This window comes from Alternaria conjuncta (assembly GCF_024043145.1).
Source record: "Alternaria conjuncta strain BMP 0040 chromosome Unknown scaffold_4, whole genome shotgun sequence".
Taxonomy (NCBI): Eukaryota; Fungi; Ascomycota; class Dothideomycetes; order Pleosporales; family Pleosporaceae; genus Alternaria; species Alternaria conjuncta.
In genome coordinates, this window is record NW_026250093.1 from 805,159 (window position 1) to 823,072 (window position 17,914).

The 17,914-nt window shown below is 54.8% G+C and overlaps 4 protein-coding genes across 4 annotated transcripts; 3 read left to right on the forward strand and 1 right to left on the reverse strand.

Moving 5' to 3' along the window:
- Positions 1-430: 430 nt before the first annotated feature.
- J4E85_003097 (uncharacterized protein) lies at positions 431-2,020 on the forward strand (the record flags this gene model as incomplete). Its single annotated transcript, XM_051467370.1, has 3 exons — positions 431-458; positions 651-988; positions 1,427-2,020. 3 exons carry the CDS (start codon positions 431-433, stop codon positions 2,018-2,020), a joined length of 960 nt encoding a protein of 319 aa, XP_051328529.1.
- Positions 2,021-4,510: 2,490 nt separating this feature from the next.
- J4E85_003098 (uncharacterized protein) lies at positions 4,511-6,130 on the forward strand (the record flags this gene model as incomplete). Its single annotated transcript, XM_051467371.1, has 3 exons — positions 4,511-4,539; positions 4,760-5,366; positions 5,414-6,130. The coding sequence occupies 3 exons, from the start codon at positions 4,511-4,513 to the stop codon at positions 6,128-6,130; spliced, it is 1,353 nt and encodes a 450-aa protein (XP_051328530.1).
- A 6,841-nt stretch (positions 6,131-12,971) lies between these two features.
- J4E85_003099 (uncharacterized protein) lies at positions 12,972-14,066 on the reverse strand (the record flags this gene model as incomplete). Its single annotated transcript, XM_051467372.1, has 1 exon — positions 12,972-14,066. The coding sequence occupies one exon, from the start codon at positions 14,064-14,066 to the stop codon at positions 12,972-12,974; it is 1,095 nt and encodes a 364-aa protein (XP_051328531.1).
- Positions 14,067-14,851: 785 nt separating this feature from the next.
- Positions 14,852-17,817, forward strand: J4E85_003100 (uncharacterized protein; the record flags this gene model as incomplete). The annotated part of the gene is made up of 4 exons (XM_051467373.1): positions 14,852-15,072; positions 15,143-15,254; positions 15,310-17,223; positions 17,293-17,817. The coding sequence occupies 4 exons, from the start codon at positions 14,852-14,854 to the stop codon at positions 17,815-17,817; spliced, it is 2,772 nt and encodes a 923-aa protein (XP_051328532.1).
- Positions 17,818-17,914: the final 97 nt, after the last annotated feature.

The following is a 17,914-nucleotide window of genomic DNA, read 5'->3' on the forward strand; positions in this document are numbered from 1 at the left end:
TGGCGCAGTATGTTACTTCTGCGGAAGGCAAGAGGGTTGATGTGATTGTATGTTTTGTGCACAATTCGTCTTATTTCGATATGAGTTCTTTGGTTTACTTGCGTTTAAAATCTCGGTGTCTGTACTGCAAGTCTGACTTCAGAGACGCGTTGGTGGAAGATGTGTGTACGGTCACTGACATAACATCTCCACCATTTTAGTACCCCAAAGAAGCAAAGAGCTATGCGCAACGCCTTCTTGATGTCTTTCTGCCAGCGGGATATCCGCAGAGTGTGACGGAGGATTATATCCATTATCAGATCTATGTATGTTTCAGTGAGACCTTTCCTCTTCTGATGCACGATGGTTGGAATATCAGGGACACAGGAAAGCTGATGGAGATGTGTTGATGTAGGACTCACTTCAAGCATTCTCATCGTCAATTGCGGGGATGTTGGCTTCGAGAGCTGTTCTGGAAGGTATGTTTCCATGTGCGGCATGGAGTATACTCAGCATGTTTCTCCCGTCCTTGGGTAGACCAGAGATTCTGCGTTGTCAACAAGGCTCTCAAGAGAAAGGACTGTACATCACAAGCACCTAGCATAGAGACACTCCATCACGATGACACCCAACAACCAATCTCTTCACCACCCATCTAACCACCCACCCAGGCGTCGGCGTCGGCGACTCAACCGCCTCCCCCACCTCCGCCCTCCTCCTCTCCGTACTCCAAGAGTCTACCGGCCGCATCGCTACGATCCTCTTCGCGCACCGTCTCGGCACAGCCCTCGAGCCTGAATGCAAAATGTACCGACTAGCCGCCGATGTCTTCAACGACACAGCCATGGTGCTCGACTGCCTATCGCCCGCCTTCCCCAAACCCATCCGCGTGGCTGTGCTGAGCTTCTCGAGCTGTCTGAGAGCCCTATGTGGGGTTTGTGCGGGAAGTGCGAAAGCGAGTTTGAGTGCGCATTTTGCGAAGAAGGGGAATCTGGGTGAGGTGAACGCTGTGAGTTTGCTGTTTTCTTTTCTTCTTTGCTATGAAACAGCGAGCAGAAAAGCATTCGGATGTCTACAAGCACGTGTCTTACAATGGGTATTAAGACCATGTGCTATCATGCCCAATACACAGATCTGCATAGATAGCTTACGACTTATGCTGTGGGGCACAGTGTAGGTTGGGTACACATGACCGTTACTGACTAATGCTTAGAAAGACTCGAGCCAAGAGACAGTAATATCTCTCATGGGAATGCTCGTAAGTACCGCCGAGCTTACACACTGCTGATGTGATGACTAATATGCCGGCTAGGCAGGCAGCCTGGTAGTATCCTATATCACCTCACCTTTTGCGACATGGAGCACACTCATCGTCCTGCTAGGAATACATTTAGCAACCAACTATGCCGCTGTAAGGGCCGTCAGCATCGCATCACTCAACAGACAGCGCGCCAACATCCTGTTCAGCAACATGTTCCAGCACGGCGTCGTGCTGAGTCCGACCGAAGTGTCTAAGCGCGAGCGCATCTTCCACAGAGGTGACGTATTGCGCTGGTCCGACGACGAAGTGCTCGGCCAGTGTAAGATTGGCGTATCTCTCCAGGAAATGCTAGGCCGGATAGGGGAAGAAAATAGGCAAACGGGCTCGCTCGCTCTGCGGACTATACAAATCTCCGAACTACTAACCGTCTTCGCTGGCGAGGCATACATCATGTGTCCCGCTGCATCCGCATCTTATATCTCCATTGCACTGAAAGCAGAGTGTGGACCGACGGATCATCTCAAAGCATGGGCTCACGCACTGTTGTTTGCGAAGAGGGCCCGAGATGGGAATGGGCACTCGGGTGATCAGCCCAATGAAGCACTTCCTCCGGCCAAGGATCGCCTGAAGGCTGAGTTGAGGCAGACGTTGGAGGACGTCCGGGCGACGTTTGGAAAATATGGGGACGAGATGAGGGGGAAGGGATGGGATCTAGATGTCGCTGCGCTTGAGACGCAAGCCGGGACACGGTTGCACATGGACATACAGAAAGTGGGATGACGAGGTAGCATGGACCTCAACTGCCTTGTCAAGAGCCGTGAAACGAACGACGTGAAAAACACCAAGGAGATACCTAGACGGGCGTCTTGTTGGGGAGACAGGTAACCCGATCGAAGCACTCGCGTGTTGCAGGCTGTCGTGGGATCCAGGGCAAACGTAACCAACGTCGCTTGGTAACGACGTCAGCCGATTGACTCATCGGCAACGGCATAGGATCGGCACCAGCATGTACGGCTGGCCCTATGTTTGAAGCAGTTTGATAACCACCAGCATGTCTTTTACCTCTTTCCTTTTTCTGCTCACTGTGTGTGCCAGCGCAGACGCATCAGTGCATCGCTCAAACAGTGGTTACGGTCCACATCGGTCCGGTTTCATGTACACCTGGCGTCTCTTCGGCGGGCGGTCGCCGGTTCCGAAGCAATCAATGCTTGAGTCCAAGCTCAACACCACAATGTGGAGTGTGGACAGGCAATGCTGTGCAAAGAATGGAAACTAAGGCTAAATGCCATGAATCTCGTGATTGCTCCAAATCATGACACAGGGCCAACATGGCCTTGGTAGTGAGGATTTCTTCAACTCAACGTCGGGAAGCTGGTACCGAGGGCGTGGTCGTTGGGGCTCTAACAAGCAAAAAGGCGCACATTATGGACGCCACCATGCAAGGAGAGGACATGTCGTTCCGACATGACTGAGGCTCGAACAGCAGAGACTCCGCCAAGGTCAGCGTGTGGTTTCAGCGATCGCGGTGCTCCGACGGAGCGTGGGATGCGGCTAAAAAACGAAACCCCACGAAGCGGTGAAGCGGGTGAATCACGACTACGCGAAGGAAAATGGCCCACTGGCTGCGTCATGCTGTGTTCCTGAGGCTCCGAGCTTTTTTTGTTGGCGGCTCAAAATTTTCGGTGCGGAATGAATTTGGGTGCGCGTCGGCGCGAGCTGAGTCGTTAGCCGGCTACTGGCGGTGCTGCAACGACACAGCAGTCCTTCTAGAAGCGCCACATTTGCATCTTCACGAAGCACGGCAGGGTCGGCGCTTGGAGAAAGCCCGAAGGCGCCCTCAACAGGTGGCAGCGCTACATCGAATGGGTGAGCGATTTCCGAGGTGAAGGCTTCGAGGGCGGAGTGTTACAGGCGTTTCGCTGGACATGCAGGAGGTTGACGGAGATCCTGGATCGACGCGCAGGGCAGGTGTGGAAGCACTAGGCAGGTTCGGGTAAATTTCTAGAAGGATGAAATCGTTCTAGAAGATTTCTTCGGTGGCACGGTGAAAGAAAGTGCGATGGGGCAGGGATTGGGGGTGGGTGGCCTGATGGTAGCGCTGGTGGAACGTCAGCATTCCCTCGTTTGAGACAGCGAGACGCTGGCGGGATAGCTGGCGGGATAGCAGGGCAGGATTGTGTAGCCGGGTGGATAGAGCAGCGGGCACAAAAGAAAGAGCATGCGTGAGTATACACCTACAGTCGTTGGCACGGTGTACTCATGCACGGTGTGGGAGTGTTTGCTAGAGAAGGGTGCTAGAAGGCTAGAGAGGCGCCGGCGCATCCCAAGTGGAGGGCGGTTGGCTGAGGGCGGGTTTGCGTCAGTAATGGGCGAGATTGGGGAGCACTTGGAGGACGAGTCTGACCCCAGGCGTAGGGCGAGGGCCAAGCGTGTGGCCGTGCGGGCGGGCGTGGTGTAAGACATGAGGAGCGTGATTGGCGAGGACGACTTGATCAAGTACCGTTGCGCGTGCACATCACGCGGCAGCAGGTGACACTGGGCATGGTGTAGTTCAATGTGGGCTGTACGTATTGTGACAAAGCAAGCAAGAGACATGGGCTTTGGTGCGATCGATCTACTTTCCTTTGTTGTGTGGGCAGAGTCATAGGGTGGATTAGTGGGCTCCGGCGTCGTTTGCGGCGTGCTGGGAGGTGCTCAGGCTGCGCATTCCACGTCCCTGGGACCTCCACTGTGCACTCGATTGCCATCCGTCTCGCAACTCGTACGGACTGGTAAGGAAAGGCGACGGAAACTGGAGAAGGGTGCTCTTTATCGTCTAAAAGGGCCGTTTGGGGCAGGCTACGCCCAGTCGGCTGCTAGAGAGGGCTGCGGCGACGCACAAGGCTGGGGGGCCAAGGTAATCTATGCACGCAGCTAGTGCCGGGCGTCGCAACCAGACGGGCATGGCTGGTGAGATAGAGAGAGCGACCGTGCTGGCTGTCTGCGGTGCGACCTCCCACGCCCTCGGAAAGCGACGCGTCGTTCGTCGGCGGCGCTGATGTCGCAGTGTGCAGTGTCGCAGTCTGTCACAGCAGGCGGCCAGGTCGGGCAGGACAGCGCGCCCATCAGCACCCATCGGCGTGGCAAGACTGAGCGGCAGGGGGCGGTTTCGGCCAGGATGATGATGCGGGCGTGCGTCTTCCAGAAGACATGGGCGGCCAATGCCCAGGTAGCGCGTGCCGCCGCTTTTACGGCAGCGAGCCCTCAGCCATGGGCCCTCGATCCTTCGTGATGGCCAAACCGCTGGTGGGCCCTGGCGTGTGCGTCCTGACTGAGCTTTCCGCCCAAGCATTGACCCAAGACTCCCTGACTCTCCACTGCCGCTTGCTCAAAACCACGCTGAGCCGCACCTGTCCATAGCCTGCTGTCCATAGCCACGTCCTGACGCACATCGGTCTCACCACACGACTACCCACGCCAACGTATATACAGCACCCGCCTACCACTCCCACCCACCCCCCGATGCTGCCGCCGCCGGAGCGATAACTTCCCACCTCCGCCCAAGACACTAGGTTCGCCCGAACCTCGTGCCGCCAACGCCAAGCTGGCGCAACAACTGCAACTCTGTTCCTGTGAAGGCTTCGACGAGCAGAGCAGGAAGGACGCCCGCCGTGTTTACAAGCAGTTCTGGCGCAGCGTCATGGTCACACGCAAGTCCGGAAGCCACGCCCTATCCATCCGCACCGACTCGACCGCCTCGTCCTCGCCCACGCCCTCGCTGGCCGACTTTGATGCCCGCGACGTCAAGATGGCCCTGTCCGACTGCCAGCCCGCCCCGCTGACCGTCTCGATACCCAAGAACATCCCCAGCCCGCAATGCCGGAAACCAAACCTGCAGGAGATCCTGAGCAACACCGCCCCGCCGCCCTACACCCTCACCTCCTTCATGGCCTTCCTGTCACAGAATCACTGCCTCGAGAACCTCGAATTCACCATGGACGCCTCTCGCTACCGCAAGCACTACTCCAAGATGGTCAACCGCCATCCGGGGAGCCCCATCTCGCCATTGTCTGAAGAGTGCGGCTACGTGCTGATGCTCTGGCGTCGGTTGATTGACGCCTACATCCGCGAGTCCGGCCCACGAGAAGTACGTTCGTTCAATCCTATCCACCCAACCTCTACTAACAGCCGCAGGTCAACCTTCCCGCCGAAGTCCGCGACACTTTACTAAGCCTCTCCGACTCATACGTCCCGCCCCACCCATCGGCATTAGACAGTGCCGTGGCCAAGATCAACGAGCTCATGGAGGAGAGCGTCCTGGTCTCGTTCCTCAACTCAGTCAGCCCACAGAGCGCTCACCCCGCCAGCCACGAGAGCTACGCTGGTAGCAACATCTCGCGCTCATCGACCCGCAGCTACGAGGAGCGGAGTATGCTCTCCCGCTCGTCACAGCCGCCCGTGCCTGCCCACCAACGAGCATCGGCACCGTCGTCACTGACGTCTGGCTTCATGGCCTCGAGACCCTTCTCACACTCTCGGTTCCACTCCCAGCCCACCTCTTCCGGTCAAGCACACACCCGTGTTACATCTGGCTACACTAGTGGCAGCGATGCATTGACCGATGACTCTGGCAGCGCCAGTAGCCCATCGGGCATGAGCGATCCGCTTACACCCCCCGGCACACCGCCCATGAGCGACTACCCCATGGCCGACTTCCATCAAGCCTACTACGACACTGGCTCGAATAGCGGCACACCCAGCCCTCGGAACAGCCGAGGAGAGCACAATGGCCTCGCCAGCGCTACCCGGGATAGCTGGAAGCGAGTAAGCAGCAAGCTCTGGCCCAAGAAGAAGAGCGGCGGCCAGCTCCGAGACGACGAACCAGGCGTCGTCGAGGGTGGTCTGTTCTAAGCTACCCACTCACCTCTTACATTCTTCACCATCACACCGACATTCCGTCATTCAAAAGCGACACGATTACGAAGATGCAATCAGAGCGATTTGCATCACCTTGAACTTGCATACTGGGTTGCATAAACACCGGCGTAACTGATTTCCCCACCCCGAGTCTACGGGCATGCGAAGGCGCAACTGGCTCACACGACCCGGCGAGGTTGTTTTCGGCATTTCCACTTCCTTCTCAACTTCAAACTACTAGACATTTTGCGAAACGGCGTTGCGAAACTTGGCGGCCACACTTCCTATATCCACTTGTAGTGGCTAGGCCCAGGCGTTACATTTGACGTTTCCATCTATCAAGAGCATATCACGAATGACCTACTGGGCGGACGGTTTTGAATATTTTTTCTGTATCATTACGGCTACTTTTCACTTTGCCCCAAAGCGGGCGTGCTTCGGATTTGTTTCCGAGGCGCATTGACTGTTCATAGGCATGGATGGGGTTTGGATTGGAGTAGATACCAAAGCGCATGAAGCGCTAGAATCACGACTGTTTACCATTGTTGGTCAACAACACACAAAAACTGTTTCGATGCCGTTCCCTTGCTGTGACGTTCTTACTCAATCAGGCAATGTCGGATACAGGTTGTCTACGCCATCGCAGCGGTACCTCCGACTCCCTTTCTGTACCAACATATCGGAACTCCACTGCCTCCACATCAACAAATCGCATCTTACACAGCGCCCACCAACCTGATGCCTTGCATCGGAGCTCGTTCGTCCGGGACAGCATGTAGATCTTCTCGTGCGCATAGGCTACGCAAGGAATCGCCGAACGCAAAGCAAAGGGATATCCTCAATCAATCCCTTTCGCCGTATAACCGGGACGCCCATCGGTGGTCATATGGGACAGACCGATAATAGCAGTCTCCTTTCCACTCCTTGAACACCGACTCCGCGGTATCCCTTGGATCCTTTCCGCCCCTACTTCTCTCCGCTGGGCTGGAGACGGTCGCCGAGGACCCGGGCGAATGAGCTGCTGGATTGGGAAAGCCCTTCTTTCCATCGTGTACATTCAGCTACGCCATTGATGTGCTACCCATGGCCACGGGTTGGGTAAGGGATGCGGTGCCCGAGGTGCCCGGTGCGAGGGCAATCGCCGAAGGAAGATGCGTGACTTGTGAAGCGTAGACCAATGTGTTGGGTGGTGAACTTGAAGTTGGGGTGGAAGGATGAGTAGGCGGAGACTTTGTCATGGCAGTTGTCCCATCACGGGGTGGCGTCTTAGGCCACGTGCTGTGAGTCGGTCGATAGTTGTCACATTTCAGGCGTGCACGATACTATTCAGATGGCTATTGCTATTTTCTCACACGCCTCTCCCCTTCCTATTCGGATCCGAACCACACACCATACGAGCACACCAACCAAGGCGTAACGATAGGCCGCCTCCGCGGATCTCTTTCTCACATCATCCCAATGAACCCAAACTCTATCCCTATATCACATACATGGGCACACCGATCAGCCTCGCGCTCCAGCTCAACCACGCAGCACCAACGACGTGTAACCGAGCGCGCCAGCCCGCTCGCCGACCCCAAACTTCAGGAACATGGCACATTACCAATCCCATGCTCGCGGAATCCGCCCTTCGTGTCCAGAACGCCGTTCACATGTCGTTGCCAAGCCCGAAGTCCTCCTTTCCTGCAACTGTGCCGCACGCCAAAGGATGCGAGAGCGAGTAATGTTGGTGGTGGCGTAAGGGAAAGTGTACATCACAAACGCTATGCACAATTCCTGGTTCCTCCCTCGTGCACGAACGTTTGGTTTTGTTCTATTCTCTTTTTAGGTGGGCCCTTGAGGGAGGCAGCACGTGGAGTTGGCGTGCATTTGCATTGCCGCGAACGTGGTTTCGGGACCCCGTTGTGCTGGGGTGGATGAGGTAATCGCTTTCCTGGGACGACGATGTGATGTCTAAGGGGAGTTACATTGCTGAATGTATACGGTATACGGCCAGTATCTACAAATCTCCCATCTACTGTGCCCGGGCCAGGGATTATCTACGGCATCAGCGATATCCGTATGTGCTATACCATGGCTTCCTTGATATTGTTGTCGTTCAGCGCTTACGGCGGCTCGAGGTACCATGCGGGTAAACTCGTTTCAAAGATGGGACGTTGAATCGATGTTCAGGCGTGACATGTTTCACTTGGATACTGGTGGAAGATATGACTCGACGGCCTCTGGGATGCCTTGTCTTGTTGAAAGGTGTTGTTCGTGGAGGTATTTGATATTGTGTTGGCGTGTGCTGAAGCACGACCTCAACTCCAGGACCTTGACGCTTGGGGCGGAAGATCTCGACAGCGCAGAGTCATGGAGCTTTTCGCATTGCTGATCAACTGTACAAGCTAGCGACGTCGCTGCGTATATGTATATCCGAGTCGAAGGTTCATAAGGTTACAATGGAAGGATACCTAGGTACGAGGTACGCTACATGACTAGATTTTATCGCTTTCAACGGTTGCCCTCTCGTCAGGTATCGTGCACACACCAACCAAGAATATGAGCGCTGCAAATATTCGTTCGCAGTAATCCAGCCTCAATCAATCTAAAGATCTATTCACAGTATCGCAATCTCCCATTCCCGCAACTCTATCGCTTTATTCCCGCGCGCACACTGAGATTGTCCTGTCTCCTTCCCCATCCACCCAAGCCTGCCCGGCACTTGTACCCAGCGCACAGCCTCCCGCGCGGCCATTGCATTGCAGACAGACTTGCCAGCAGCGCAGCACGCCGTCCAAACCTACCAGTAATCATTACGTTCCAAGCCGGACTACAAAATACCAAGACCGACCGACTAACCACTTGACGGCAACACCCGTTCGCCGATGCAAGATGCCCTCCGCGGAGCAGAAAGGGGAGGTAAAGCCGTGATTCGTCAATGTGCAGGTAACATCGTTATCGACGGACTTGTAAACCGCGAAAAATCACTCCACCGGGCTAACTTGATCTTACCAGCTAAACGTACAACCAGTCTCTCAATTGCATAGCTATTACCAACGACGTCGAAATTCGCGCAGGCACGATGACGAAGTCTGCGCAACGTAATAGACCTGTTTACCCTGGCCATTCTGTGCGACGTACCCCTCATCTCTCTTCCATCATCGCACCCACCAGCGTGGAACACATGGACCTGGGCCAAGAGAGGGGTTTCGCAGCCAAAAGCAAACACGAGAGTGGCAAAACTTCTCGAAGCCTTCTAGAAAGCACATCTGTTCGCTGGAGATAAGCCACACGATGTGACGTCGAAGGTTTAATCGTCACCTAGTGTTGACGATCACCTAGAGATACAACAGCAGCGTTGTGGAGTACCAAAAGCCCGCTGATCTTTCGCTCGTTACCCAGTGGAGATGCTACTCATCTATGTTCACGTAAGACAAGGTCGGAGCATGCTCAATCTCCCTGCGCGTCCTCGCGAATAGGAACATGGGGAACTGGCGGAAGCAAAGAAGTTTGTCTTAGCATTCCCGACCCCGCACGAACGTTAAGGGGGCGCAGCTGAACCGCCGACGCCATTGCATGTCGAACATCGAAATCGCGAGTTTGTAATGACACAAATCTTCAAGCAAACCAATCGACGCAGTATGGCCCAAGCATGCAAAGTGCTCGTCCAACCCGCGGGCAGCATTCTACCTTTCCCGCCAGCTCTCCTTATCCCGTTAGCGCGAAGGACGTAACAAAAGCAGCGCACACTGATCGTCGCCTTCCCGTTGAGGTCAAGATAGACAGCTGTGTCAGCGGATCAAGACACTAGTGAGGGGCAGGAAGCAGGGCCAAAAGCAGCACGCCGCTGATCGCATGCGCCATGAGACATGATCGTGTGTGACGAGCGGCGCTAAGCAGTAACTGCCGTTAGGATAGTGGGCTCTCACAGCCACTGCAGTTTGTTGATCTTGGTGTGCGTGTGGTGGGATTCATCGGAGCACATGTCGGAATGGAGAAGGAACAGGTTGTGATGGTGCCTTGCATGCTTGCAAGTAATCGATGATGGCGATATTGGTATGAATAGCATCACAATAACCGACTAAGCGATTCGCTCTGGTTGGTGCTTGGCCAATACTTTGGGTCTCTCTTACTCGGTACGTATATCGGTGTGGGAGTATGTATATGGGATGTATTCCGGATAGCTTATGCCTCTGCTTACACTTTTCAGCCCCGCTTAAACTCACGATCGGTAGGGGAAGTGTGTCTGCACTAACCTCACCATGTTCAGCAAAAACGGCATGATGTAAACTCGAAGTTCCGCCCGTACTACTGCACACACGGGTCGCTAGTGCATTCAAACATGTACAATCTGTGTATACCATGTCAAAAGCCTAGACAAGGCGGCACGTTACACCGCGTCACCCCCATGCCGCATCGTGATCGAGCAGCAGTGATCGTGGATCGTGATCGCGCTTTTCGCGTGGAGCACCAGCACAACATCATACAGATGAGGCATCACCCCTACTTCCTACCCCCAACAATATTCTAGACCTTCCAAACCGAGCAGATTAATCAAGTTGCGCCGCGCCCTCCACCTTCGGGCCTGCTCTCACGGCTCTCTGCAATAGGAAGGTTCCCACGATACATTCTTCCCTGCGATCGACGATGAGGCTGACGAAAATTGATGAACAAAATACCAACACCATGGGCTATCGGTCCTGTAGGTTTCTCACGATACCACATGCACTTTACATAACATCAGCATGAAGAGGCACGTGAAAGCACGTCATTTAATCCGCACTCGCGCCTTGCTCGCCGCGTCCATGGCAGAAAGTTATTCGACATCCACGTCCCTGTCAGAGTTCGGTTTATCGCAGAAGGTTAGAGCCAAAACTCCACTGACTGACCGATCCGGGCCGGCCGTGGACTGCCATGGTGCCGTCTGGGCGCGTGTGTCGAGTTATTTCCATATAGTAGGGCTTTAATCTATTTTGCTTACTACTTTCCCTTGTTCCCCGGCAAACCACATGGACGTCAACAGACGACAACGACGATGTGTCAGATTTGGCTGAGCTCAACACACGCTCGCGCAATCTATGTCGCGGGTTCTAGAAGGTGAGAGTACGTCTGGGTGTGGTTTCCATTAGAGTGATATGGTTCTTGCATGATGCGGGAGTGCCCTATGTCGCTTCCCCTGGTCTTGAACAGACCGTTGGGGATTGTCATTCTTTGGTATTCAGTGTTTACACCAATCCTATCATTTATCTCTACGCCTATAGCGTAATATGTCTCGTCAATAACACTGTACGAGGCCTCTACGAAGAAGAGTTTGGTGTTCACCGATGTGTCGTCTATGTCAGTGACGAGAGGATAAAATTCCATGCTGAACCCTACGGCTTGCAATATGTCGTTCCTATTGTCCTTGATTTGAGATGAGAGCTTATAAACTACATCGGCAATGGTTGTCACGCGAGCATCGGGTATGGTTATGATTAAGCGACGCAGTCGCTTGCAGCTGGTCGTTTCGATGTAGACCACCACAGGGAGGTCGAAGGCGATCTTGCGGCAGGGTAGTGGACTAGCGGACTGTTTGGTGATGGTCTGGTCTGGGGTAAAATCTCCCATGTACGAACTGCGTGTGAGACATACACTGACTTCGTGCACCGTCATTTTGGGAAGGGTGTGTGTGTATAGAGGTAGGCCTTGTGGATGCATCGGAGTGTACTTGGATACGAGATGTGTCTTTGAGGATTAGCCAGTGTAGGTGCTCGAAGTCTTCGCTTGGTGTCGCCCCTACTTCGTATTCGATTGCGCTCTCGCTGTCACTCCCGTTGTCATTGTCAGCATCCCTTCATCTTTACTTTCGTCTAAGCTGTTGCTGACCATCTCATCGGCGATCAGAGTTGCGTTCTCGGTCATATCCTGTTTGTGGCTTGTGAACATAATAGTCGCAACAAATGGGAAGGAGAATGCGAGTTGTCATGGACTTGACGGGCACGGAACATTTCTCAAGCAATCGAGGTAGATATTAGTTAAGTGTTAATGGAGTCCAAGTTATGTACATCGAGATGGCTACTTCTGCTCGAGTGAGCAGATGTCGATGGAATGTCTCTCACGTTCAAGGTAGACCTCGCGATAGTCTATATTGATAAGATGTATTACTATTGGTATCTGTAGATGGTGAAACGAACCGAGACTCCATCGCTTAATACCATTACCAGTTTCCGTTATGCGCCCCTTGGACATATGAAAGAGATATATAATACACCATAAGCTCAAAACCATTCGATGACGTATGAGAAGGACGGAACTCGGACGATGCGCTCACAATGCAGCGGCGACAGAAAAAGTGCAAGGACATCTGCATGAGCTTGCACACAACATCCAGGTCAACGTGTCTAGAACATGGTAACCCGTAAACCAACACGTTGACGATGCACCCAAATCTCAAAATGCATTGGTAGCAATTTGCGTACACCACCTCGCCGTACACCTTCTCGCCGATGTGGAGGGCTACACCCGAGGACGGCGAGATGTCATCCCTTTCACCGATAGTCGCCGTCCGAGAAGGTCCGTGGAACGGCACGATGCGCGCGGTTGGTGTCTGAGTGAGGCGTGGACGGTGGAATGAAGGACGTCACATGTCTGGGATTGGGTCGCCAAGCATTGACACGAGGATAAGGTTTCCAACCGAAGGAGGACTTGTACGGTGTACTCGCTGCTGGGCTCAAGCCACGCGCCATGGTCTCGGAACTCGTAAAAGCAGCAAGTGTAGGAAAGTCGTGTCGGTTGCCGGTACGTAAGGGGGATCCTACCTCCCAGAGGGTCGGGCGCATCAGCGGAGGTGTATCGTAACCCCGAGCCATGAACACTAAAGGAAGGTATTGCCAGCAATGGGACTAGTCCACTTTCCCTTCTTCGCCGCCCGCATCTCAGCGTATAGGGCTGGGTTGATGCCTTTCTTCTTACACCTCTTGAGTTCAGCTTCGGACAGAGTAGTTGTGTCGAAGTCGCTCGCACTCCATTTACTGCTTCCGCTTGACTTTGAGCCAGATCGACTTCGCTCCACGTTGTCTAGTACAGACTGAAGGGAACGTTCCTCGGGCATAGACCGTTGCTCTTCTGATATGGATGTTGTTGATCTTGAAAAGCTGGAGATGTGGGCGGACGTCCGATCAACCGAAGTTGACTTTGCTATGACTAGGCGAGTAGGGCTGGGAGGAGGATCTTGCGACTTGTCTGTCAACCGCCGAGGCATCATTTTCCGGAATAATGACTGCGGTGTGTGGTGATCAAGACTCCCGTACTCTAGGGGTGTCTCTACGGGTGTCGACGTTCGCCTCGAGCTTCCGCTTGATGAATTCATTGAAGACGGTTTAGACATGATACTGGGTGGAGGGTTGGTCGGCGGATCATCTTCCAAGGTAAACCAATCCGGCGAAGGAGCCTCAACCTCAGGCGGATCATGGCCATAGATGCTCTGATCATCAGATGCTGTCGTGTTTACCGAGTTGATAGTTTCGAGCGAGGTCTGGCGTCGCAGATGGGGAGGAAAGCGCTTGATGTTACTAATTTCCCTCTTGTTGTTGCGATACGATATGAGCCCGCGTGGATGTCGTCGCGTGGATTGCGGCTCAAGTTGGGGATCCGGTTCGGCTGACCGCACATGTTGAGGTTCTTCATTTCGAAACGGACGAGAAAACTGGCGGGCTGGATTCTTTGGCGGCGGCGCATCGACTGGATGCGCTCGGAGTGGATTGAGACCTGCTGAGGCAGGACGAGAAGTCGCTTGGCCGTCAATTGAAGTAGATCGACTGCGCGCTATTGGGGGTGGGGCTGCTTCGTCCAGGTCTTCGTCGGACTCGTCAAAATCAAAAGTTCGGTGGTCCCTGTACTGCTTCTGCGCCTCGAGGGCAGCTCTCGGCGAACGACGGATGGCAGGCGGTAGGGCGTCGTCAACGTCCATGGCAGGTTGTGTGAAGTTGGATCATGGCATCTGGAAAAAGGAAAATCAGATGTGAAAATGCCCCGATACCCAGCCTTCACGTCCCCGCCCAACCAGCCAAAGTTCAATCATGACGCAGAACGGGCTGCCAGAATCCTATGGCGTGGGTTAGCGTGATCGGAGGATGCCTGTACCTTGCATAGCGTTCACGATGGGATCCGTCGACATGTCAGATCAGATCTGGTGTTGAGCATTAGCGCAGATGTAGAGACGCACGCTGATTGCAGCTCGTCAGCTTCTATATACGAGTGTCTAGGTATGTGTAGACAGACTTCTCATCTGCACAAAGGCCGAATGGGATGCGGAGACGGACGGCAGAAATCCTGTCGATTACGCGGGTGGCTAAGGTTTTCGGCCGTTTTGGCCGTTGGAGACTGGCCAGCCGTGCCAACGGCCTTGCCAGTCACGTGGGCATGCGGCGTTCCTGCCTCTGCTGGGGAAGGTGTTCGGCGTCACTCGAAGCAGGCGCAAAGTCAAAACGCGTTTCAAGCGCCCAAGACGTGTCAGCAGCGGGCTGGGACATGGATGGGGCGCTGTGGTGGCTCCGAGCTGATCAGTGATGTTTCGACTTGAGCGGGACCTGACAGGCCCAGGCCGCTACGGCCGAAAGGGGCTAGGCGACGACCAACCAACCGCAGGTGGCTCCTTACTTACTTGAGCTTCACTGTCGCTGTGCACGCGAACAGCATGTATGCCACCACCACGACTCTAGCACCCCCGCCGCGCACGATAAGTGCCCGCTCGCCATGAGCAACGACGCGCCCACGCCCATCTCGGACGACGAGGTCGTGGCCCTGACCAAGGCGGCCTTTGAGCACTCCCGCCAGGACATCAACCACCGCGCCGCCGCCGAGACGCCCCGGGAACTGCAGCAGCAGCAGCCCGGCATTACGATTGACCTGGGCCACAAGAACATCGCCCGCCTGCCTGACGAGGTTATCGATGTCATCCGGGCCGAGATTGAAAGGTACACGGCCTTGCCGCCCGCGCCTGCTATGCCTGTAGTCGGCGGTAGAGAAGACTTATTGACCTGTTAGGCTCGCTCTTTCCCACAACCTCCTCTCGACCCTCCCCTCGCGCCTCATCGAATGCAGGCGCCTCCGCTACCTCAACGTGCGCTACAATGCCATGCGCGAGATTCCCAATGCCGTATGTTGGCCCCCGCAGTACCCTCCGCCGGCAAGACCCGCTGACACCGCCCCAGATCCTCGAGATGACCTCGCTGGAAATCCTCGACGTGAGCAGGAACAAGATCAGGATCATCCCGCCCAAAATTGCAAACTTGACGTCTTTGAAGGTGCTGGCAATCGCAAAGAACAAGATTGAGGAACTGCCCGTGTGTCTGGGCGAGATCAACAGCTTGCAGGTCCTTAAGCTAGACGGCAACCAGCTGGTCTTCCCCCCGCCCGACGTGTGCACCATCAAGGACAACGCCCCCTCACCCGCAAACGAGAACGAGCGCGATGCCGTCATAGCCACACAAGTCAAACGCTTCATGCGACAACACATTGCAAAGGAGCGTCAGCGGTCCGATTTGGAAAGACTGCGTGTCGAGTCTTCTGGGGACGAGAGCTGGACCGAAAGCAACCCGGAGACACCGCGTCCGTCGAAGCGAGCCAACGGGGGGCGCTTCCCAGTCAGGCCCAGTGTAGGCAACATCGACGGCTTCTCCGACGCCAAGGCAGACTCTCCTGGCCTGCCTGTCCCACCTATTCCGGTTCGATCTCACTACCGCGTCGGTTCTACAACGAGCAACGGCAATGGCGCGGGCATCGTCGTTTCGAAGAAGCCTCCGGTTTCGCCGCTGGTCTTGACAAACGGGAATAACGAGCGTAATCGAAGCCAGAGTGAGGGTTCGGGGCCTTCGTCGCACCGTCAGAAGCGAATGGGCATATACACCAACAAGACGTCTGAGCTGGGTTCCGTCGACGAGCTGCGGCGGACAAGTCACTTCCGCGGCTTCAGCCAGGGAATTGTTGTTCCTGCACACTCCGCAGCGAATGGTCTGTCAGGTCCTGCGACCGCTGGTGTTTATGGAGATACCGGTACCGTCAGATCCCTCGCGAATCGTCCACTATCCGACGTACGAGAACACAGGCGGAACTCGCGTGCGCCGGACATTGTCGTCGAAGCTGCCAAGAACTTTCTCTATGCTATTTCCCAGCTGCACGATTGCGTCTCACACATGGTACGCTCAATCAAGCTGACGGCCAAGACGAAAGAAAGCCTGCGTCGCAAGGAAGACTTTTACCGCAGGTACTCTACTACATACCTGAACATCCGAGCGCTCAACGAGGTTCTGCACAAGTTTGACAGGCTAGTCGAAGAGGACGAAGAAGATGCCCAGAAGCTCTCCCGAAGCGTGTACATGTATGCGCTAAGGTGCCTCGAATCTTTCATGTCCATCAGCCTCTCAATCGCCGAGAACCGCGTCGAGATCACCCAGAATGCCAACGTGCACATTATGCGGACTTTCTTGTTTCTCCAGCAAGCAAGCATGATCGAGATGAGGAACGCCTGTTCGATCCTGGGTGCCCAATTCAAGGACACTTCGGTAACTTTGCGCAAGCCCAGCAATCCTGACCCAGTAGCTACAGTGCGCGCACGCCCATCGAGGGTGAATCGTCGATTCCAGGCATCACCGCCCCAGCGCAACGGCGGCTATCAGATGCCTCCGCCAGTTATACTGCACAGCAATGACAACAGTCGATCAAATACTTTGACGAGCATCAGCGCCGCCACGCCGCGTTCCGGAGAGTCGTTCTCAACACTAGCGCCGTCCATGACCCGATCGAACACACTGACCAGCAGTTTCGACGAAGCAGATGAAGACGCTCAATTCGACCGAGTCTATTCGAAACTCAGGAATGCATCCGACAGCTGCAGGCAATCCATGCCACAGATTACACGTATGATGCGAGAACAGTTCGACGGTCTGCGACGCGATCTTGACAACGAGGATCCCCGAATAAAGGCGCTAGCGAACCTCATTGATAAGAGCAATGATGTCCAGCAGATGACAAATCCTCTTGCCGCCCGCTTGTCACAGATGCAGCTCAAAGACAGCTACACTAGGAACCAACCCGAGTTCTGGCAGCAATGCATGGGTTTCATCAGGGTACGTTGATCCATGTTTTGTTTCGAATCGAAGTTTCGCGAACTGGATGTTGACTTACGTTCGTTTCAGGCTTGGCAAGAACTTGCCGCGGCGTATACCCAGCAGGGCAGAGAGCACAAGCTGCTCTCTGGTGAGATCAAACAGCTCATGCGGCCATTGCACAAGATGGTCAAAGAAGCCACTCTGGCCATTAACGACAGCCCGTGGTCGCATCTCACTAGCAGCAATACTGGGTTGATGGGTCCACCGAGCTTGTCGTCCATCACATCACGCGTCCAACCACCTAGGTTCATGAAACAGCCCAATGGGACTATGTCTTCGAGCGGCGGACCTTCGTTCCCGGGCCCCATCAACACGTCTATTCCGGCGATGGCTTCGGTCTTCTCCGCGCAGCCATACTCTAATGCAAGCTTCGGGTCGCAAGGCTCGGGTGGGTACGGCACACCCGTTCCGGCGACACCCCTCAGCGCCGCCTTAGGAGCAGCTGCTCAAGCGACTGTCCCAAACACGCCTCGCGTCTCTCAGCCTTCCAACACGCTCAACGTCTTCGAGCGGGCTGATCGCTTGCTCAGCCAGACCAGTCGACGTGTGTAATTTACCCACGACGCATCGACCGTAACGTACCTCTGACTTCGCCTATACAAGTCATGCTGATGCACAGCAACGTAAGTACGTATTCTCCCCTTTACCT